The sequence below is a fragment of the Poeciliopsis prolifica genome, unplaced genomic scaffold, assembly GCF_027474105.1.
Source record: "Poeciliopsis prolifica strain line A6 unplaced genomic scaffold, Auburn_PproV2 SCAFFOLD033, whole genome shotgun sequence".
In the NCBI taxonomy this organism is placed as follows: domain Eukaryota; kingdom Metazoa; phylum Chordata; class Actinopteri; order Cyprinodontiformes; family Poeciliidae; genus Poeciliopsis; species Poeciliopsis prolifica.
Window position 1 is genome coordinate 4873234 of NW_026562408.1, and position 24379 is coordinate 4897612.

At 39.7% G+C, this 24379-nt stretch overlaps 1 protein-coding gene across 3 annotated transcripts; it reads right to left on the reverse strand.

The window, feature by feature from the left end:
• Window positions 1–256: 256 nt before the first annotated feature.
• On the reverse strand, window positions 257–23662 carry taok1b (TAO kinase 1b). 3 transcript variants are annotated; one of them, XM_055051407.1, is made up of 22 exons: window positions 23468–23662; window positions 22951–23029; window positions 14338–14597; window positions 13849–13920; window positions 13393–13494; window positions 13234–13279; window positions 13037–13133; window positions 12829–12942; window positions 12291–12382; window positions 12054–12147; window positions 11775–11856; window positions 11069–11236; window positions 10686–10892; window positions 7242–7376; window positions 6929–7165; window positions 6725–6853; window positions 6553–6636; window positions 6304–6423; window positions 5993–6232; window positions 5703–5915; window positions 4800–4982; window positions 257–4664 (listed from the first exon to the last, which is right to left on the reverse strand). In XM_055051407.1, the coding sequence occupies exons 3-22, from the start codon at window positions 14467–14469 to the stop codon at window positions 4164–4166; spliced, it is 3048 nt and encodes a 1015-aa protein (XP_054907382.1). In that variant the 5' UTR covers window positions 14470–14597; window positions 22951–23029; window positions 23468–23662; the 3' UTR covers window positions 257–4163. The 3 variants fall into 3 exon arrangements, with proteins under 3 accessions (XP_054907382.1, XP_054907383.1, XP_054907381.1); XM_055051408.1 differs by lacking the exon at window positions 22951–23029; XM_055051406.1 differs by lacking the exon at window positions 23468–23662 and having other exon boundaries at window positions 22951–23429.
• Window positions 23663–24379: the final 717 nt, after the last annotated feature.

The window sequence follows — 24379 nt, forward strand, 5'->3', positions numbered from 1 at the left end:
GATTAATTGACTCAAACTTTTCTACCTTCAGAAAAGATACTTGTACTTTAGTACAAATAAGACAAAACTAACATATCTGCACTATAACTAGAGTATAAACACATGGGAAGATTTTGTTTTTGCTGTGAATTCAGCATTAATGCCAATATATTAAAATCTATAGTGAATAAAATATAAGCAAATCATAATTTACAAATTCTGACATTTAAACTGACGTTTTTGTAAAACGATGACAACATAAACACTATGCAACAGATAAATATTAAAATTACTTTATTACAGATGATTCTTTATCCAGTAGCCCTCTTCCAACAAAAAATAGTAATTACAAACAAAATATTACATTTATCCCCTAAACTTTGCATCTGAATTACTTTTATACATTTTAAATCACTTATTTTTCATCTGAATGAATATCTATTCTCTTCTGCTATGCAACATTCAGCTTTTTTTATTTGTAATTTTTTTTTGCACAAACTATACACTTTGATACAGTTTAATACAGATCTGTGGACAAGGGAGAATAAAACGGCAAGATTCACCAAATATGACAGGAAGAATAAAAGGAATACTGATAAACAGACTGTACAGAGAAGTGACCCGGCCTTCCACCGACTCTCCGCCAACAGCAGCTGCCCCCCCGCTTCGGGAGGAGGTCGGGTGTCACAGTAGACTCGTAAAACTGGTCAATGACTTGTGCAATCAGTGCAACTGATCCAGTTCGGAGTGACCAACGTCTAAAGCTAGACTCTGCCCCCACTGCCTTGCAAAAAAACAACAAAAAAATCTATAGTAAATACAACTGAACCTCTGCAGGTTGTTTGGCCCTCTGCAGACAGTTTAAGGAAAACAAAACACAAAAGAGATGAAGAGAAATAAAGAAAAGCACTCATTTAGTTTCTAAACTGAGAATCTAGCACGTTTTGACAGAATGGGGGCCTAATTTTCGTTGCTTATTTCTAGATGGAAGTGTAAATGCGAGTCTCAAAGATTAAAGCCTGAGTAATGTCAGCGGTTCCCACATGATCTAAAGTTTCCAAAAACTAAATGGACTTCAGAGCTTTGTGCATGACTTTGGAAACTACCTCAGGGTGCAGAGTGCATTAAGTTTTATGGTATTTAAATGGTTTTAGAGTCTAACCTGGTGTAACGCTGTCAGTGTACAGTCCGAGCAACAGGAGAAAAATATTTTAATTATGTGCAAAAAATTCTCCTCATACACTTTTGAACAAATTGTTGCTGCTTCCACAAGGCAATTTGACCTAAAGCCGTGTTTTCGTTCCCAGCCAAAAAAGAGTTAACTGCTGCAAACGGGACAGGTGAAAACTCAGCAAACCCCCTTTTTTTTTTTAAACTACAGCAACTCTAACGCCACAGCATTGTGCCCTCACCGCAGGTTCATCTCGCTTCGATTTGTCATTTAGATTTCCAAGCTGTACAATATTCACATGTTGACTGTACATTTCTTCTGCAGTTTCACAATAAGACTTGGATCTTTTCTAAAATTCTCTCTTTTATAGATTTATATAAACACCAGCACATATCCTGGTTCGTCGTTTCTTCCTCTGAGGGACAAATTTTCCCTGCAGATCAGCGAGCGGCCCCCGGGTTTGGGGCCCTTGAGAGACACGGGAGGGAAGGAGGCGAAGGTGGAAGGACGCAGGGAGATCGGTGGTCAGATCGGAGGGTGAGACAGAGCGGGGTGTCACACCGGGGGAGGGGCTCTGCAGGGGCACAGCAGCGGAGATCCCAGCACCACCCCCCATGGATCCGCAAAAAACATTCAGCAGTCACCAACCGACAGACAAGATGGTCACTTGTTTTATCTGAGGCCTTTTTTAAAACTTCAAATCAGCATTTACATCTCCTTTATCAAAAAATGTGTGCCGTTTTTCCATCAAGGATTGGAACCTTTACACTTTCTGTGAACATGCATCTGTATGTGTGTTTGTGTGAAATCAGACGTAACATTTTGAGTTGGCCTTGGCCAAAGTGCGACTCGCTGTGACTGCACCCCCCCAAACAGGCCGACAGGCTCGTACTGCATCGTTCAGGACATTGTGGAGTTACTGCTCACCGGTGAAGATCGATCACCGGCTTTTATTCAAGTTGTGTTTACCTACTGCTGAAACGCCATCGTGAGGGATGGTGGGCTAACTACAGCGTCCGCCAGAGCGAGACTGGGTGGGCAGAGGTCGGTGGAAACCCAGGAGCTGAGCCAATCATCGCTGCTACTACTTGGCTGTGTGGCTTAAACTGGCTGAGCCTCTCTGGCACTTAACAACTAATACAATCCAGTGCTGGCTTGGACAGTTGTGACCCAAACTACTACTACAACTAGCATGTTAGCAGTCTGACACAAAGTCCTTAAATAACTAGAGCTTCATAGATAAATGGGTTAAACTTGACTGATCAAACACTAGAAATCCAACCTTTTTCCAATCATTGAAGGCGACACGTTCATGCCAACAACACCATGTGGTATGGAAGTTGTAACAAAAATACACTGAAAAGTTGTATTTTTGGTATTAGTGAGGAGTTTTGAAGTAAAAGCAGAGAGGAAGCAAAACGGAGACCAATTATTGTGCTCATTAGAGTCAACATTTTGTATTTTTGCCCTTTTGGTTGTTTTTTTACCCAACGTTTTAAGTTTTGCAACCTCTTTGGGATCAAACCTTTAGGACATTTGGTGCAACTGAGGAAGGGGAAAACTGACCCAGACTCAACTTCAACAGATAACAGGAAGTGTGAAAGGAAAACATTAAACTTTACATTTTTTTTAGGCCTTACATCCTCAGTAAGTCCTGGAATATGCCGCTTTGAAATGTTGTCGACCTTTTGGAAATCTGTGAGTTCAGGTGATGACTGCAGTCTCTGTAGTACGACAACAACTAGTCTTTAAATTAGTAACTTCAAATGAGTAAAACTCTGTTTCACAACAACTGCTTTCTCACAATACAACGAGAATATAAACAAATAAGGAGCTCTGGGTAAAAGCAAAATACTTTAAATGCAGTTTTTAAATGTCATTCTCATAGAAAATGGATTAAGATCCATATAAGCGGGTCAAGGGTCAACAAAGACGAGACATTGGAAACTGGCCTTAAGTCTCTACAAATACTCCGACCTCGAAGCATTCGCTCAGGCTGTTGCCATAATTTTCTTACTTTAAATCCGAAACGTTTCCAGACTCCAATTTCAAAGGTTTTCTGAACATTTCAACATATTCTGCAAAATATGTAATCTTATCCAAACCAACTTCAATAAAAACATGGATTCAGATTAAAAAATTGTTTCAGAAATACTTAGTAGCCAAAAAAAAAGCATTTAAAATGTTTTTTTTTTAATGCGCGTTATTTTTACCTATAAATCTCTGGTTCTTTATAACCACCTATATTTCTTTAGAAAAACAGAAGTTTTAGGAAATAACTTTGAATTAATTTTGATTGATTTTATAAGGCCCTAAAAATCTAATTTATTAACAATTCAAGTTGTAAATTAAATCAAATTCAACTTACGTGTTTTTGATTAACTTAAATTCTTAATTATCTTGCAGATTTATTGGAAAAAAAATCTGTAAAAGCTTTCAAAGCTTTTTTACTTCTTTAAATTTGAAAATGCTTAAAGTGAATCCAAACTTCCAGAGACTCGTCTGCACAGGAAATTCCCCAGTTGATACAAACACACGACTTTCATTCTTTCCCTCCTTTAAATTTTCTCTACTCTTCTGCCTTCCAAACATTTATCTAAGAGCACGTCAATAATTTCAGTCTTATTGAGTGTTTTGACGGGATCTCCCAAGGATTTATGTAACTCCAGTTAAAGCAGCAACTTTTTCCGCACGAGAAGATTTATTGTGCAACTCGTCCCTTAAAAATGACAGAACCTGCTGCAAACTGGTCTCTGGTGAAACTCTATGGTGAATATGGCGGCTGAATGGCAACGCAGACTGAGCTGAACGGAGCTGATTGGCTGCAGCTGATTGGCTGGGAATGGCATTCAGAAGCTGCAGCTTGGTTTCAGCTCTGATGGGTTTCCAACGACGGGCCAGTCTCACCAGTCTGCATGGTGAGGTGCATTGTGGGATATGACCTATCTGTGCTGTGCACTTTGAGTGTGTGTGTTTGTGTGTGTTTTAGTTTCAGTGACTGTTTCTTGTGTGTTTAGGTGTATGACAGGTGGGAACCGTTGGAGATCTGAGAGGTGATGCTGGCGCTCCTGCTCATGCCCTGTTCACTCCTCCCCCCCGATGACGTCCTCCTCATAGCCTGCGGGCTGTTCCTCACCCCTCCTGCGCCTCCCTGACTACTTCTCTGACTCCCTCCTCCGGGATGGTGGAGGCTCCAGGGCGGCGGGCCACCTGCAAGCATGGGGTGGCCCCAGGGCTGCTGCGAACTGGAGCCCCCCTGGTGGTGACTGTGATGGCTGCCTCCTCCACCGCCTCCGGGCCACTGGCTTCCCCCCTGACCTCCCTGGCCTCCTCCACCGCCTCCGCCCCCCCAGCCTCCTTGGGAGTCTGGGGCCAGGTTGGTGAGCACCATGTTGCTGAAGCCCAGCCGCAGCGACTCCGAGTCGAAGGCCTCGATCTCCCGGGCCTGGCGCTCCAGCAGCGAGCGGATTCGCTCCAAGCGCTCGTTCTGGAGGGAAAGCATTTCCTCTTCAATCTGAGGGGGAGAAAAAAAATACGGTTAATAAAACAGAACCATAACATTAAAACCCAACAAGTATCAAGTCATTTTTGCTGTGTTCACAAACATGCACCTTCATTAATTTCCTGACAAACGCAGAACTTTGCTTACTTTCTGCTCCAGCAGTGCCCTCCGCAGCGACACCCGCTGCTCCAGATCCCGCCTCTCCTTGTCGTGTTGCGCGTCTGTTTGCATCTTGATCTTGCTCTGGTAGGCATTGAGAAGCTCCAGCTCCTGTTGCAGCTGCATCCTCAGAACCTGACACTCGCCCTCCTGAGCCTCGTCCAGCCGCAGCTGGGGGCGGCCGCGTCACAGAGACAGAAGAAATAAACCATTTGTTGGCACATTAAACAACTGATAGTAAACAAATGCATAAAAGTCAGGGCTGCAACTGTCCTTTACTTAAGTTATTGATTATTCTGATGATAAAATTAATAATTTCAATGCATATATGTGTAATTGAATTAAAATATATTTTTTGTAAAGAGCACTGAGATTACATTTGTTTTGAATTAGTGTTATATAAATTGTTTGAATTGAATAAAAACAAAACATTTTATTGCCTAAAATGCAACAGCATAACATTTATTTGGAGAATGCTTGATCAGTTGTTGCAAAGGATGCATATGCAACAAAAAAGTACAACTAACAATACTTCTAAGCTCACCTTTTTCTGCTTGAATCAACAATACTGCAGTGAAGCTTTTTTTTTTAGTTTTTTTTTTTTTTTACAGAGTTTGTAAAAGGTGAAGCTCACACTACGGTGCTGGAGAAGATCTGGATAGAACATATTTACAGAAAGGTTTTTCTTTTTAATCTTAAAGTGTATGTATTTTTGTACAATTTTAGTTTAATTACTGCTGAGTGTGGTGCTCTTTCAACAAATGGCCATTTTTTTGAGTCTGTATCCTCCAGTTAACAATTAAGCGATTTCTAAATTAGTTGACAATTCTTTCAATAATTGATTCATCCGATTAATCAAGAATTTTTTCCGTTTCAGGATTTGACGCTCACCGCCTGGGTGGAGAGCATCTCGTTGATGGAGTGGTCGTACTGCTCGGCCAGGATGGCCAGCTTCCTGGTCTGCTCCTCCTTCAGCCTCTTCAGGACGGCCTTGTGCTCAGATTTGGGCGTGGTCTCCAGGAGGTGGTTCCTGAGAGCCTTGTACTGCCGGGTCTGCGTCTTGCACGTCTCTTGGAACTGCTTCTTGATCTGAAGCTCCTTGGACTAAAAACGGAAGAAGAGAAGTTGGTTTTTAGGTGGATTGTTCGTTCAGAAAAGAAGCTCTGCGCTGATCCTTGTACCTTGAGGCTCTTGGGTTGCTGCCGGACCTCCATCACATGCTTCCGCCTCAGCTCCCTCTCCCTCCTCTTGTTGTACTCCAGCTGGTTGGTGAGCTCCGTCTGGTGCTGGGTCCGGATCAGGTCGGCGCGCGCCCTCTGGATGGTCGCCAGATGCCTGAACTCCAGCTCCTGCATGGACTCATGGTGCCTGAGCAGCATTGCGTGTTCCAGGTCCTTCTGTGTTTGCCGCTTGTTCAGCTCCTAAAGAGTTGTGAAAGATCATTCAAACAAAGAAATAAGCTAAAAACTTATGTCCAAACGCCTTTATGTACCTCTCTTGCCAAATCCTGCTCCACGTTGTGTCTGGCAATGAGGATCCTCCGTTTGAACCGCCGACATTCCAGCTCCAGGTACTGCCTCTGTCTCCTCAGCAGGTTGGCCTCTTCTTCCGCCTGCAATAATCGGACAAACATGTCATGAAACACAAACAGGAACCCAACTCCCACAAACCTTACAAAGCTTTTCCTTTATGTTACTTTTTAAAAAGCACATAATCCACAGGGTGCCTTTGTAGAACTCACCTGAAAGTGCTGAATGTTTTCTTTCTGCTTGGACAGCCACTCCTGCTTCTCCTTTTTGGGAGTTGACTGGTTCTCGCTAAGTTCCTGTCATACAAGTATGATTTAGTTCAACATTTAGATTGAGATATTATTCAAACTGATCAATAACAATCAGAGGCATTTGAAGGGTTACCTCTTTTAGCTGCTCCTTGCGTAGTTTATATTCTCGTTTCTGTGACTCCAAAAAGCTGCTCAGCTCCTTCTTCTGCTGAACCTGGATGTGCTGCTGGAACTTCTTCTCATCGTTGGCAAATGTCTTCAGCTAAATCACATAAAAAATAAATAAACACAAATAACGGCTTCTAGCATAATAATTAGCCTTAGCTGGGTTACGTACATCTTTCTCCAGTGCAGCCTGGTGTTTCTTCAGCAGCTTCTCCATCTCCTGAGTGAAGTTGTTCCTCAGACTCTCCAGCTCCTTGTCCAGCCTCATCCGGTGCTCATCCATCTCTCCTTTCAGCTTGTTCTCCAGGGCCATCAGGTGCTTCTGATGCTGCCTTCTCATCCGTTTGTAACCCGACATCTGCTCCCGTAGCTCTGAGTCCTGCTCGTGTTCCTGCATCTCACGCGTCACCTGCAAGACGTCGTCCATGATGAGAACAGCAGGAGAATTCAGAGAGAGAGGAGAAGAAGAGAGAGGGTGGTCTTACAAGTGACGCCGTGCGTATGGTGGCGAAGTGCTCTCTGTTGCGGTAGTGCTTCCTCGGGGCCTGAGCCGGTGCCGGTTGTGGCTCAGTTGGCTGACTGCTGGCTGCCTGCTCCCCAGAAAGACTCTCTTCTTCCTCCTAGATAAAGAGCAGAAATAAAAAAACATCCTTTTGCTTAGAAACTCGGAATAAGAGTATTACACAATATATAAAACACATTTAGATTACTGTAGCATTTTGTTTTGACATGCCAAATTTCCAAAACTACCTAATTTAAGGTTAGTGCGCCCTCTGCTGGCTCCTAAAAGTCATACTCAGAAAGTTTAAAGTGTGACTGCAACCCGTCAAGGATAAGCTGGTGCAAACGATGATTGAATGGATGGATGTGCTCAATAAATTTAACTAATTACATAATCTCAGCCATGCAGTGGCCCACTAAAGTATTCATATTTCTTCAGCTTTTCACAGGCTAAACAAACAAAGCAGTAAGTGGCTCTAGTAAAGGAAAAAATGCAGTTTGAGAAATCAAACTGTATTTCTGTCATTCTCCCCACAAAACAAACAAAGCAATTAAAAAACACTTTAGGTGTAACCCACAAATGTCTCAAAATAAAGTTTTATTTGGATCGTGCTGGTCATATTGAATGTAAATTAAGCCGAAACTAAACACATTTATTTTGCAGTTATGTTCAGTGCAAAAAACCCTAGAAAGAAGTGAAAAGGCTTACAGAAGAAACATTAATTTGCAGTTCGATCTGTGATCAAATCTCTCTGTCCAACTGCATCCGGATTTGGTTTCAAACATGTTTGTATGACTGAAGTGGGGTCTGATCAATTCCCCCACTAACCTGGCAAATAGGCTTCAGTCTCTCTCATGTCAACAGACTTTTGTGTCAACTTACCCTCATTACTGTAAACCGATGCAGAAATCTCCCAACTGGGAATCGATGGTAAAATGGGGCAAAACAAATCATCATTCCAGGCGACGACACCTGGTGTCCTGCTACTTTTAGATGTCTCTCTGGCCCAACACACCTCAATCAAAAGACCGAATTACCTTTAATACGTTCCCTTCCAAGCCTGCTAGCTTAGCTACACTGGTTCTCTAAACAAACTGCACAGCGCCGTGTGACGTTACAAACGTCAATGATTCAAACTTTTCTCATTTTCATCCAACATTGGAGGCCTTCATGTAACAGCTGGATTTATAGACACAGGTGGATCCTATTTACTAATTAGCTGAAGGCAATTAGCGTCACAAGAGTTTATTATTTTCTCTAGAGGTGTTAGATTAAAAAGGAGCATGTCAAACGTCTATTCTGATCCAATTCTATGCCTTTTTGTTTTGATTTATTATGTCAAATCCATCAAAATATTGACACTTTTAGTTCAAACAAGACAAAATGAGAAAAACGTCTGACGAATGAAGACTTCTGTAATAGCACCGCATGAAAACTGCTGCATTCTGAGACATATTGTATGAAACTTTCTGCTGTACAGCCACAAAAAGCCTGGACTGAAACAACGACAATGTACAGCTCTGCTTTTCTAGCATCACCTTGTTTGAAAGAACAGGCCACGAGTGGGCGGACATTACAGAGCCATTAGCTTTTCACAACAAGACAGATAATGTAGGCTAAACCGAAGACTGAGATACAAAGTGACAAACATTTCACATCGGTCTCCAAGCCCAAATTATTCATGGAAACAAAAAATGGCAGAAGAAAAAATGCCACTAAAAGCAACATTTCCATTTTGTTTCAAAATGATTTTTTATTTCAGGTTCTTTCTTAAGTCTTAAAGTGAAGAAGTGAAGTCAATATTTAAATGAAGGAACACTAAAGAAATATAATTAAAAGAAGATGCAGCCCGAGTAACAAAATCAACTCTCTTCACTGAAAGCAATTTACATACTGTAAATATTAAAACTGCTGAAATTTTTTCCACATTGTCAGGCTTTGACAATAAAATTAAAAGAATTTAATCTGGATTTTAACTAAGAAGATGATACAGATATGTAGTCATCTCATCAGTTTGCATTTAGAAATCCAATATTTATTGGCTAGCACATAAAAACAGAGTGTCTTGATATCAAAATCTACATGTCAGTAATATATTAGGCCTGTTGGATGGAGTTTCACTGCTGTTGCTACCTACACCAGACACAGACGGCAGTGTCTAAAACACTAAAGGAGGCAATGTGACAACTCATATCATCACTCCAATATTTACTAAAAGTATCACCATCACAATATTTCCTATCAAGTAGTTCTGTGATAGTCAAACATAAAGTATTGCACAATTGTAAAAATGAAAAAAATACAATAAGGACAAAGGAACACAGCAGATGATGATAAGGTGCAGTCCAATCTGGCATTGGAAAATGGAAACAGTGTGGTTCACTGTCATAGTCGATATTCTTCAAATATCTACATCTGAGGTGGGAGAATCTGTCAAGAGAGCGACTGCTTTTCTGGCACTCTGCAAATTTGGGCTTGTACTCTCAGAGAATCACAGAGCGTTCCCATCTCAAACTAAAAAGTCCTGCCAATAAGTCGTAGCTTAGCAGCGATTCAGTCAGCTGAGAGCCACTCTGAGCGAGGAGATGACAGAAATAATACCTTCGTGAGAAAGGTGTTAGACCCCGTTGCTCGGTGTGATGCTGTCCTCGAGAAACTGAGATCGGTTTTTATTCTTCTACTTCTTTTTTAACTGTGGTTGACAAACAATGTAATGGAGCATTATGGCCACCAACAAGTAAGGAACCGAATGTTGCCAGAAAAAAAATAGAAAACTTGTATCTCATCATCTAAACTACAATAGAAATGGAATATAACTTTTACTTCTTGAGTCTTAAATCAATAAGGCTTGGTTGGATGATACTGGAAGCAAAATAAGACATAAAAGCACCAATATGCCTCCAGTAATCAGTTGACAGAAATCAACTAAATGTACAGTCTAGACTGGATTAAGAAGAGTGTATCATGATGTTAAAACTATGACAAATTGAATCAATTGCCATGCAGCATTAAGTACAGCACCTGCTGTCTGTACAGCCCTTTTCATTTCATGGAGAATATTTATTTTCTACCACATTTGTTGCTTAAGACCCTCTTTGATTCAGTAAAGGTTTTCCTCACTACTTCTGACAGTTTGACATGTTAAGAGCTCTTTTAAGGCCTAAGATGCTTTTCTATTCTATGAAAAATCTTAACTTTTCATAAATTCAGCTATTTCTCCTAAAATGGCATCCCTAGGACCTACTTTTAGTCTTAGGATTATTTGAGAATTTGGACCTTGGGTCCAAAAAGGTGAACATACTGTTTAACAGTTTTTGCTTGTTAAATAAATCCTCTGTTCATTGGAGATCAGAATTTCCAATATGTATAACCTAGAGACTATGAGGTTATAAGATAATTGAACAAATTTTAGTGTCCCTCTACCCACCGGTTTGACATGTATCACGGAGCTGTTGGACATGACCGTGTGGTCTCCGTCCATCAGGTCCAGCTCGCTGCGGCTGTCCTGCGCTGCTTCGTTCAGGCTGTTAACAGAGCTGCTCTGGGAGCTGGCACTGATGGACATGCTGGGGATGGACTGATTGCTGCCGACGCTGTTCACCGTTCCTGTGCGACCTCCGCCGAGCTCCAGGTCCTGTAGCAGAGCGGACAGAGCACACGGATAGAAAGCAAGGGAGAGAGAGCGAGAAGAGACCAAGAGGCACAGAAAGTACGAAGAGGGACAGACATGCACAGAAACCAGCATATGCTTAATTATTTGCTCTAAATGAAGGAGCAAATACAGCTCAGAAACAAAATCCTCCAACTGACCTCATCTCCCTCCGGGGCTTCAGTGGTGGGCCCATTGTGAGCCTCCTGAAGGAGGATCTTCTTCATCTTGCGGTATTGCAAGTTGTCCAGCTCCCGAACAGCATCCTTGGTTCTCTGAATGAGATCCATCAACACAGAGTCTGGACGCTCACGCTGGAGAAACGCGTGCTGGAGGGCAGGGTGACAAGGAATAAACCAGAATAAACACACGAGTCACAGTAACTCCAATTAGGACAAATGACAGTTAGGAATTATAGAAGAAAGATAAAACCAATTTAAACACCAAAATATTAAATGACAAATTGTTTCTAATGATGACAGCAGATCAAAATGAAAAAAAGAATCAATAAATCACTTGCAGATTTTCAGTTTAGCTCTGACCAATGATCAAACAATCATAAAAATAAAATAAATAAAAAATCCAAGATCTTTTTCTGATGAATGAATGAGTGAAGAAGACTCAAAGTCAGCCATTTCTGGTCTCAGTGTGGTGTTTAAAATAAACTGGAAGAAAGACATAAAAGAAAACTGTAGTTTCTATGACATGTGCAGTGGAAGAGAATGAGAGAGAGCAAGACTTCCAACAGGGAACAGGAAGTCAAAAAAGAATGAAAGAAAAAAAAAGATTTATTGACAATTTGACAGGCTGCCATATCACCACAATGATCTTGCTGTGTGAAATCGTACTGATTGTGTGTTTACTTACACCCAACATGTCGTCAGAATGTGGCCTGTCTTGAGGATTTTTCTGAAGGCAAGAATCAATAAAGTTTCTAAAGTAATCCGTCCTGGAATAAAGGTGAAAAGACAGAAGGTCAAACAGAATCTATCAGATCAAAATATCAACACTAAAAATACGTTTCTCTTGAGAGCAAAGATGCTTTAATCTAATAAGGTTAGCACATACATTGTTGCTTTCTGTTTTCATTATAGATCACTTTACTTATTTACATACATGAAGATAAAAATGAAAAACAATGCTTACCATTCACTGGACTGCAGTGTGGGGCTCTCATTCTGTGCTATGTGGTATAAGGCACTCATTGCATTCATATTAAACAATGGAGGCTTCCTCTCCGCTGAAAAAAAATGGTCAGACAACATACCTAAGTTACAGGGTCATTGATCTTTAGACTGGAAGAAAAAAATCAAATAAAGCTCCTCAGGGTCACGCCCCACTATGAGAACTGCTGGTCAACACTAAAGAAGTGTTGTGACGTACCTAATTCTATACAGGTAATGCCTAAGGACCAGACGTCCACCTTCCCGTCATACTGGCCCTCGTCCATAGCTAGAATCACCTCCGGGGCCATCCTGGGGAAAAGTACAAATCAGAGTTCACAATAAATCTACGAGATGCTTCCATCACACTTTGTTGTTTGACATCCTTTGTTTTACCTTTGTGTGACAGAATTGAAAGAAACACACACAAAAAACAAAACAGCTTTGTTTTGTGGCAAAGTTAAGATTTTCTTTTCCCACTGACATGTGTCAATGTTTACATTTGGAGTTTAAGCTGCTGAGAGGAGACACTGGAGAGCCACATTTGACTACAGGAGCTGGTAGCCTTTAGCATGAATATGCAAACAGAGGTAAACTCTTTTTACAGTCAAATCTACTGTGAAGATCAAAATATTTCCAGGAACTCAGAAACTGCAAAGAGTATTTTTATTTTGAAAGAGGGAGGGGAGAATTTTTTTTATTTATTTTTGTTCAAACTTAGCAGGTAGTTTAGGTGTATATAAATTATTTTTACTTACCAATATGGCGTTCCCACAAAGGAATTGGCAGGTGAGGCGATGGAGGCGGAGCCAAAGTCTGCCAGCTTGACTTGGCCAGGCTCAGTCAGCAGGATGTTACCAGCTTTCACATCCCTGAAACATATAAGCAGTGCGACAGAGAGCGATGGAAACCATTCAGTGACGTCCTACGAACATAAATAAACCTGCATCATGTGAAATCCCTCACCTGTGGATCATGTTGTGGGAGTGAAGGTACGCCAGCCCCTGCAGAGCACCATGTGTAATGGCAGCAATCTCAACTTCTTGTAAAGGTTTTTTATGGACTGTAGAGGAATGAAAAATATTAAGAGGTAATGATTCTGATTTTCTAATCAGGGTAAACAGGCAGCCAGAAATTTTATTATTTTTTTTACTTTAGCTCACCTTCAAGCAGGTCAGAGGCTGAGCCAAGGCAATACTCCATCACCAGCTAAAAACAAGGATCGATCATAACAATTCCTCCACACATACACCAATAAATGATGGATTATACAAAAAGGTGACATTTTAATTAAATTCAGCTCATGGAAATAAATAACTTACCCATGCTGTGTGCTCACGAAGGTAGCATCCTTTGTATTCTATGCTGTTAGGGTGTCGGATCCTCTGGAGAAACTTCACCTCCTTTATGATGTCCTGCCATTTCTGCGGGAGACAAAACAGGTTCAACGTTTTTAATCGGCTGTCTGCTCAGAGATGGCTGCAGGAGCAAGTGCATCCCAAACATAAAGCAGAAATTGGTGTCAACTTTGGGAGATAAAAAACAACATCTCAAACTTCAGCACTGCGCTTAATCCAAACTTCAATTGGTGAAACAAACTGAGATTTTCTACATTTTTATTTAACGTGTGGGAATCTAAATATTTTTCTTAATTCTTGTGTCATCTTAATATATTTACTCAGATCTGGAAAATGTAATTTCTTTCCAAACTACCCAATAGTCCTTAATTTATTGATGAAAATAGGTTGTGTAACAAAAAAAAAAGAAAAACGTCTTACCTCGTTAGACTGTTTGCCGCTGTAGGACATCTTTTTAATTGCCACCACCTCATTCGTCCGCACATCCCGTGCCTGGGAAACAAAAAGCACATCTGTTGATTCGCATTTCAAACCAAACATGTGTTTGACCTTTGGCTTTCTGTACATTAATCTCAACAAGAAGGTCTTTGTTTGCACCAACAGAATAAAGTATCATTTAAAATCTGCAGTCAGCTGTGAAACATCAGGAAAGTCACAGAAACTTGGTGTAATTAAACTCCTTCATGGACGGATGTGATTAGATCAGTCAAGCTTTGCTGAACAGGACATAGCTTCTCCTGCGACACTTATCTGGTAAAATCTAAAACAGTAATGTATGGAAAACACACTATAGGCTGTGTTTGAATCCCTTGGTGGCTTAATTTGGCAGCTAAAATAGCTATTCAATAGAACCTTTTACTGCTAAGATAAAGTATATTGTACAAGTGGTGTAAATAATTGTTGCCTTACGAAATAGACAGCCCCAAAGCTGCCATGACCAATCTCTCGGAGGTCAGAGAAAAGCTTCTCTGGATCTTCCTTGAAGAACAGCTCGGCCACGTCTGGATCCTTCAGGCTCCCCGCCCTCACAGAGGAAGGCATCCTGGTCTACGTAGTCCCGTATCGCCCGCACAGAGGGGATGGGACTATCTGGGCGCAGAGCTACACCAAAGCAGCTGAAGACTCATTTGCAGCTATGTGGGAGCCTGAGGAAGTCAGCGCATGGGCACCTGGACAGACAGAAGATAGAGGAGGATTGAGGTGTGAGAAAAGGAAAAGAGAAATAAGAAAACAACAAAAAACATTCATTTTGCACAGAAAGAGGGAGATACTCAGGATGAGTCAGTAAGCCAGCATTTGAACAGAGATGGTAAAAAAATCAAAAAGGTGTGATCCTCAGTGAGAATAGTCGGACAGAACGTCTCTTCATCTTAAACTCAAACTGCTGGAGCTCAAACTGTTTATGCCAAAAAACTGGACTGATGCCTCAGTTTGACAATGACATTCTAACATCGTTATGATGAAGTTTTTTCTAATCAGCTTCACATAAATACTTCCAATGAAATGATTAACAAGTTGTGAGACAGCATGGCTGAAGGAAGTCCTGATATATTCTGCATCAGCTCTTCAGATAATCAAAGTAAACAACAGTTTCCTCAGAAATCTCAGCAGCTCTTTGAATATTTTAAATAGCTGGTTATTCTTCCAGCTGCTGACAATAGCATGATGAACCAACTACAGAGTCATCACTAACGCATCTGTTTAGACTGCTTCAGCAATTACTGCAGATCTGTAAGCTACTGGCGTGACTGGGGCAATGCAAATATTGCAGGATTGATTTAGTGTCCACAACAAGGAGGCAACCCACAGTAATGAGAAGCAAGATGAATAGGAATGCAAGCTCTTCTCTAAATGCAATTCATCAATTTTACTCCAGTTATAACATGAACTCTGTAGGACATTATTCATATTCTCACAAAATGTGTGCACCTTTTACATGCCAACGCACACTATACAGCAGGGGGGTCAAAAGTGTGGCCTGTGGACCATTCACAGCCCTCTGGACGATTTTAAAAGGCCAGTGACCACAATTCAAGAACGTTACAGGCGATGGTTGCAGACACACTTCATTTAGTTAGTTTTTGTAATTATAGGGTGAGATTTTCTCTGAGGTTATGCATTATAAAGATAAAACAATTCAATCTTGCAAAAAAATGGACAAATAAAATAAGTACAACACAAAAAAATTGTCCTTTGATCAACTAAATTATTTCACTATTGATTAAATTGTTTACATGCACACTAGAGCATGTAAACAGCAGGTGTACTTAAAGAAAAGTCACCCATCTATTATTCTAGGGAATGATTACAGATCATATCGTAGAAAACACACAAAATAATCCGAGTGCAGAGTCTATTTTTTAAATTGATGTTTAATTATTGGCAAAATAAAAAAAAATATCTTGGTAATATTAATAAAAAATTGTGGACACAAGTACCTTCAAACTGATAATTTGACACTAAGGTTACAGAAGGGAAATTATCAATGAGTCATATCACAACAGAGAGTAAACATGCTAGCTCTAGCGTAGCATTTCAGGAAACAACTCTGAATGTAAACATCAATAAAGGCATATCTGACAACCTTCTGACTGGCACTGGTGAGTGAGGTAAGTGGGACACAATAATAATACCTTATATAGAATATTTGGGTGATCTTTTCCAAGTAAACATGACATTTTGTAAAATCCAATGCAGCATCTAATCAAATTTTGTTTTCATTAAGACCAGAAACCACAAAGACTCTTTTGTCATCTTTGAGCTATTCTGGCATTACTGTCCATCAGGGCGAACATGTTTTACATAGCACAAGATAAAAATCATTTCCATTTTATTAATAGATCACCAAATAAAATAAATCTCAAGTTGTTTTGTTTTTTTGACTTTCCAATTTGTTTTCCAGGAGTTCAACCAATTAAAAACTAAAAGCAAATGGGAAAGTCAAAAATAAACCAACTTTAAAAGTTTCTTTTTTTGAATGTAAAATTCAAATGTGGATACCCATTTATAGACGTGCCACCATTTATGTGAACTCTATAATGATGTACTATGATGAAATCTGTTTGGTGCAGTGAACCCCTTAGCGGTAAAACACATTAAACTTCTCAGATTTCAAAGTGTGCTCCAGAGCATCGTTTGATGATTTCTGGGCTCATGTTGCCAATCCTGCTCATCGACATTTTTCTGGAGCAACATAAAAACACAACAAAGTGAACTCACTTTTCTCTTTTACTGTAAAACTAAAGCTAATTGATTCAAGATTAATTTAAGGGCCATTAAAACTGCCAAAAATGCTGTCAGTTTTAATGGCCATAATTTTTAGTATTTTAATTTGAGCTTTTGGCCTAAAGAAGGGCCTAATTGCCCTTCAATAATAGTCACCCACATGCCCAGCTGGTAATAAGTCAACACATGGTCATGAGTGAAGATTTCCTGTAATGTTTTTGAAACAAAGTTTTTCCAGATAAAACCACACGGTACTTCCTCATACTTAAGATGTTATGCCCTATTCATACTGCATACCTTTCCCCTTATGCCTACAAGCAAACATTAGAAGCTGAAAAACACAAGATTTCATTGTACTTATTAAAATTACACATCAAATAAAACACCATAATACAGTATCAATATTATTAAAAATCTTCCTTCTAACTAAAAATATTTAATGCCTCAAAAAAGCCTAAAATATATTTGGGAATTTCAGAGCGTAATCTTCTCATCTGTCAGACTTCCCCCCGCCGTAACCTTTAGATGTGGTTTTATATTTTGAAGAAATTCCCAGAATCAAAACAAAGAAAAACAAAGTTCAGCTTCAGAGCCGAGTAAGAAAATCTGCTGACCTCAATTGCTACTGCATCCTTAAATTATGTTTGTGATTCTGATTACTTTTACTCACACTATTAGTTTTAATAGTTTTGATCTTGTTCTGTCATCCAGAATTAATCATTGAAAACTTAGTAATAAAGAAAGTTATTGCCTTATTAGGCTTGACTGCAACTCTGCAGGAGACCAATTAAGAACCTCGTTTTTTTTCTAGCTGCTTACCCTTTCTGATAAACATCCTCATCTCTTGCTTTTATGTCCTAAGGTCACTGGATTTCAGTTTATGAGCCAGCATGAAGCAGAAACAGTTTATACTCATACAGAGTAAAAAGAAAAAAAAAGCTAAAGCACAATCAGCTATTTCTCTCTGTTTGTCACACACGAAATGAAACAGAACACTGAGCACAAAGTCACAAGACTTAATCTGGAAGAGACGTGCCCAACTGTAGTGTGTGTGTGTGTGTGTGTGTGTGTGTGTGTGTGTGTGTGTGTGTGTGTGTGTGTGTGTGTGTGTGTGTGTGTGTGTGCGCGCATGTATAATTACTCAGAGGAACAGTGTGTTCAAAATAAAAATCACAGAATTTTTTTCCCTCTTACAGCTAGAAGAAAATGATTATTTGATGAGTTGTCAATTGCTTTTCTATGTCCTGTTAAATAAACAAAGAGGCTAATGAAGAGGCAAAAGATGAAGAGGAGAAAGGTGCAGCACAGAGAATGACATGGAGAGATGGATAATAAATGCTTTTACTGATTTCTAGAAAGAATCTGAAATTTGCTGGGTATTTCAAAAATATTTAAAAAAATACTAGTCTACAAAATTTACTCAAAGATGTACATCTAATTTTTAGATGTTACTCTAGAAATACCAGTAACACCTAATTTTTAGATGCAATTACAACAAAGTTTTTGGACACAACTAAGCAATGTTTGAGTGAATTATAAGAGCACTACTGTTGGAGATTCAGACAAGGTGGCATCCCTTGTAAAGACATAAAGCCTTAAACTATGTTTTATTAATTCTAAAATTGAAAACAAAATCATTGGCAGAAATAGTAGAATAGTCTCTTAAAGTATTTTTATTGATTATTTTAACATGATCAGAGCTTCTAGGAACCTCTACTTAGAAATCTGACTTCTTGTTTTTCTTCTATATAAATATAATGCGACATAGAGGCTCGTTTCTGGTAGCAATAGTCCAACAGATTGGACAAGGAACCATTTTTATCTTGTCACAATACACAACAAGCAAGTCAGTAGGAGAGGGGAAAAAAACACCCATCCAGAGCTCATTATTAGAGAATTTCAGTAAAAGGTGACATTTTAGGAGCAATAAGTCAGCTGGTAAAAGCCAACCGGTTGTTTGGGAGAGATTTCAGGAAAAGCCCCTTTCTGCCCCATCACCACAAGTGAGAACAAGTTTGTTCAACTCCACTGGGACTTTCAACAGGATGCTGTGTACTTTGGTCAAATGAGACCAAGACAGATTTTTGGCAAACTCGATGTGGGTTTGGCATAAAACAAAAGATGTAGAAAAGCACCTCTTGGATATGATAGCAGCAACTGAAGGGATATTTGTAATAAAAAATTTTTAAGAACCACCGATCTAACGAGAACAAATCATCAAAGATGTCTCCCTCTTTGTGAATTGTTACAAAAGATTAAAATGCATAAAAATTGGCAGCTGGGATGTCAACACCTGGTGAAAAACAAATACATTTTTGTATGTTAATGTGCTCACATGCAAGGCTTTGGTTTTCTGCTTTTCAAACAAAAGATGAATTTATGTTAGGCCTTTATCACATCTTTGACAAACTATTTTGTCCAAGTTGATATATTAAAACTGTGGAATTGGTATTTAATTAAAAGTTATCAAGCATAATTCTTCATAAAGCACGGAAATGTTTTTAAAGAATAACACCTGTATATTGATTATGTTTTATTTCATTCATTCATATATAAACTATTTTATCTACACACTCTCTCCTACAGATACTCACTGAGAGATGCTTAATGCTGCAATACTAAATAATTCAAAATAGAAATGCACTTAGGTTGCTCGTCTTCTAAACTGATCGGCTTCATGAAACTGGCCTTGATGCACATTAAATATTTCCTAGCTTCTCATTGCAAAAGATATTAATTTATAAACACAAGCTACATTATTTAAGTGTTTCCAACCTATTTAAGAGTTCAGTAAAATGAAGAAATGATATGTTTAACTGTTCATATGTAAAAAAGAAACACCAGTCACCAGCAGTACTGGAATCAATCAATAAACCGAGTGTTGGTGTAGGATTACTCACTGATCATCAGGCAGGCGCTCAATAAAAGCAACACAGCAACATCACCGCTATTTGTTCAGAGAAAATCTTAATTTCAGGACCTACTTGAGAGCTGTTATCCAAATGGCTTACACACACACACACTACATCTCTATCCCAAGATGGAGGGTGGGGCGTCCACGCTCTTGCTTCCCAGACTGATTACAGATTGTTGACTTGACTGAAGGGAGGAAGTCAAAACTCTCCAGCACCCCCGCCCCAAATTCATAAAAGTGACACATCCCATTTTGTGCAGCTACAGTCACGATTGTGATGGGAGAGAAAAGAAGTGACCAAACCCTAAGAGGATTTAAGCCACCACATTTCAACCACCAGGCTCCATTCACCTTCCTGCAACTAAAATAAATGGCACCAGTGTAAAATCACCAATGTGCTAAACTGTGTCTGGACTGCAGAAAGCCGAGTTAAAAAATGCAACACCTTCATCAAGACATGAAACTCCAAATATGTTCATTTCATTGGAATGCTATGGACTCAAGTTATTTTATTTAAAGGGTTCCAGAGTTGCTGCAGTTTTCCAATATAGTAATGAATCATATCCGTTGATAGATAATTAGTGATTAGTTTTTTGTTTTAAATAACAAATCCTGCCAAACTGGTGGTTTGGCAGGACTTTTCTTCTTTCATCCAGTTTTCAATCTACTCTGTTGCTTTTTATTTTTAAGCAGTTATGAGGCACGGTGGCAAACCTGAAACTGCTGATGTGCAAATTACTCAGCAGGTTGTTGCTAGGCAACTGAGGAGCGAGTTGATGGTCCCAACACAGCTTAGCTAACCATGAATGATGGAGCAGCTGAAGTCTTTCTTCTGCCTGCATCCCCAGAATGCTGTGCAGTTCTGGATTGGAGTTCAGTGAAATTATTGAAAATTCTGTCAACTGTGTTATTTATTGATTTTGATCACCTGCCTATAATGTTATTGACTTATTCTCCAGCCCTAAAAGAGCATACATTTAAAGAGTGGTGCCTCTTCCCGCATGTTGCTGCTAATGTGTTGAAACTATGTTTGTTTGTACTCAAAGTTTCTATTTTTACAATCATCCATGCCCACTGTAGAGTGAATAAGTATGTAGTAAGCAAATCAAACAACAAATTATAAATAAATATTTCACTTTCTACATTGCATATTTGAAGAACTGCATGAAAATAAAAAGATTTGACTGATCATTTTTTCCTTGGTCTAAACTAATAATAGACACATGGACATGAACACCTTGGAGGTTTTCACAGTATCTCAAGGTTATTGAAACCTTGACTAAAATGAAGGTTTCACAGTTTCCTCAAAAAGTACAAAACATAATTGTATAAATGATCTACCTGTAGAAAATTATTATGCAATTATTCCTACTTATTCCACATTGATTGTTACTGTTGTAATGTTTTCTGGAATTCATTAATTAGTGTTTTGAGTATAAAACAAAGCCTTAAAAAAACCAGACTGACTGCTGACTAAAGTTAGACTAAAACATTTTTACTGTTGTGCTATTCATAGAGCAATAAATAACATGCGCAAAGTGGTTGCTAGCCTACAGCTGGATGCATAACAAATAAGCTGCTTGTAGATTAACAACAGTTTTGTTTTTTAAACAGTGTTATTCCTCTACTACTCTATGCTCCATAGACAGACAGAAGACTAATAATTCTGATAACTCCAATAACTACCGACATTTTAGTTAAAGGACTTCAAGACAGAAAATAATGGTTACGCCGGAAAGTTTTTGTGGTTTTATAACTGTATTTTTAACTACACTGAATATTGTAATCTATAAAAATGTTCTTTATGCCTACTTTATCACAAAAACTGAATTAAAAATAAAAAACATTACTTCTACACTGTGAACAACACCATTAAAACCAGAAGACAATGAAGCAGTCATCAGTCATCACAACAACTGAAATGAAAAACCATGAAAAACACAGCAGGGTTAAGGTTAATGTGCCTTATAAATGCTGTGCAAAAATCACATCTATTATGGAAGCTAGGAGGCTCATCCTGTGGAGCAATTTGCTCTGCAGAGGCAGACTATCAATGGCTAAATAAAGCAGAGTAGGCTTTATTCCAGAGTCTAATCCATTTTTCTTGGAAGATACTTAAATCCATCATTCTGTTTGTCCATATTCAGTGCCCTCTAATACAAAGCTGGCAAGTAAAACATTAAAACTTTAAAAGGGGCTTCAGTTTGAGCCTTTGAAAGCACTGTACTTGAAGCAATCACGCAGTGATGGAAAGAAAAAATTGACAGGAGCACAAATCGACAAAAAAACAAAATAACTTTAGCATAAAGACTGCATTAAACCCGTTTACAGGTGAGCTGCTCATACTGCAGTGCTGGCTTCACTGGGTTTATATCCATCTAGCGCACAGAACACGGTGTGGGTGTTCAGGTACATGAGGTTATCCAGCCACTGACATAACATTTAAGCTGCCTTCATCCTCTGTTTACAAATCCCAACGTATTGCCATGCACAATTTATATTACCAATGCTCCTAATGCAGGTGATCCACCGTGTCATGCATAACTTCAGCGACAAAAAGTCCCAGATAAAGCCAGCAGAAGGGCAGCCTACTGAGTGCTCGCCCGTGTTACGCAATATCAACACACAAAGCTGAGGAATGCGACTCACGTCAGCGCATAAAAAAAACAGCCATCAGCTGCCGATGGATCCGCTGCCAGTCGCTCTAACGCGATATTAGGGCACTGATTCGTTATCCTCCGCTGCCCTGTGTTGCTTGTAAACACACAGCCACAATACGAAACTTATGTGCGACATATGCATGGGAGCCAGGACCGATGTCACCAATGAATCACGCACAGCAGTCTATGACTCATGATACATCTGGTGGATAAGAAAACTTCCCAAACCAAGCGAAACGCATCCAGAACCGAACTGGACTTGACGTTAGCTTAAGGCTACACTGGACAAAAACAAAACCGAGGGAGTGGCACGGCTTGCAACGATCGCTGCATAAAGCGGATTAGCAAGCTAACCGCATCCAGCTAACACTTATTTGATAAAGCGATCTGCATCCATTATTTACATCCCCAATTAGCTCCTTAGCCCGTGTCCCTGCATCTTTAGATTAACTGCGATTCACGTTGACATTAAAAACAAAGATTTGTTATACAACCAACTGATCACCACGCAAAGCGAAATTGGGAAATGTGAAATATGTGGAAGAGAAACATATTTCACATATAAAGTTGTGACAGTAACTTTCTATTAGCAGGCGAATAGCAGCAAATCTGACTGGCTAGCCCGGATGCTAATAGGCGTTGAAAACAAGCCTCCGAAAAAAAAACAACTGTTGTAAAAACTAAAATCATCAACCGTTAATAGGGAAAAAAAATTAGACTCACCAAGTAAATGGGGAAATCCACATGAGTTGAGTTATTAGGTGAACAATTCAGTCACCCTGCCCGCAGCTGCCTGGGGTGGCTAAAAATCACAGACAGCCAATGCAGTTCAGAGAAACCAAAGTGGGAATTTCGCTAGTTGTAAAGATAGCAATGCTAATTCGCTAAATAAACCGCATAACTGCCCTTCCCAAACACAGAACAGTCTAGCTGGCTTCAAGTCTTCCCTATTTCTCCACATTAACGATATTCGTATCTTGTCGCCTGTGTTGACCGGCACGGGCGGCAGGAATAACAACAATTTAAAGCAACGCAAGGCTAGCTGAGCGGTGAGCTGGCTAACGACAGCCAAGCGTTAACTGTCATTGGGAGCTGGCTGGCCAAACCCGCTAGCTGCTAACGTCAGGCAGCAGCCAGCAAAGTTTCTCTAAAAATGGCGGCGAAGAGAGAATCTCCTCCCTTCCACTGAAAAGGAAAGCGACCGATTCTTAAAAAACAGAGTGGAAGCAAAGAATGTAACCTGGTCGTGAGCGGATCGTGTTGCACTTTATGCGGGGACTGACTGCAGCGCTCTCCCTGCTCTCCCAGTTTAGGCGATGCTGTGACATCCAGCAGAGGCAAGCTGAGGTGTGCGGAGGGAGAGCCATACACATAATGACTTGTCAACACGATATTGGGTCCAGGGGCTCTTATTATTGCAGAGGGTAGACGAGCGTCTTTCTTGTGTGTTTGGTTTTATGCACTTCCAGCCCCTCACTGAAACCCTAACCTGATTAACCGTTTCAGTCTTAATCTGACGTCTATAAATAGCCAATCGTCAACAGCAGTATTATATCATATGTCTGTATCCGAGTATCAGACTGCAAAAGGTAAACAACAATAATGTATAAACTATAGCCTCATATGATTAAAATATGACTACTTCGTTCAGGAATTAATAATAGTATCCGTATTATGATGATGGTTGGTAAGATAGCTTGTGTGATGCTGCAAAATGTAAACAGCAGCTTAACCTCTGTCAGCTGAAATATATTGAATTTATTGATTCATTTAACCTTTTTGTATATATAGAATGCCATTTTTAATGATACGGACTCATTCTGTCCAATCAGTAAAGAGTTTGTGGCATAATTTAATATTTTTCAGACTCATCACTGATTCATAAAAAAACATGAATTAACAACTTTATGTTCGGTAAGCTACATTCCAGAGTGGAGCAACATATATAGCAGTAATCTACGCTAAGAAAAGATAAAGAGGCGACAGCAACGTACATGGGAGCAGAGAGGTTAAAGATGGACATTCCACAACAGGCTGCAGGCGGGCGGACCAATCAGCTTCCAGAAGAGGCTTAGCGGGGCTTCGATTGGTTGTCTGGCATCCCTGTTGTCATGATGATGGGAATCAGGGCCTGCCTGTGTGGTCTGTATCC

Coding starts and splice junctions, on each gene's coding strand:
- taok1b (XM_055051408.1), bottom strand. CDS start 14,469: ATGCCTTCCTCTGTGAGGGCGGGGAGCCTGAAGGATCCAGACGTGGCC. Junction 6,854..6,928: donor AGGCTGCACTGGAGAAAGAT/GTACGTAACCCA, acceptor TATGTGATTTAG/CTGAAGACATTTGCCAACGA. Junction 4,665..4,799: donor GGGCACTGCTGGAGCAGAAA/GTAAGCAAAGTT, acceptor TCTCCCCCTCAG/ATTGAAGAGGAAATGCTTTC.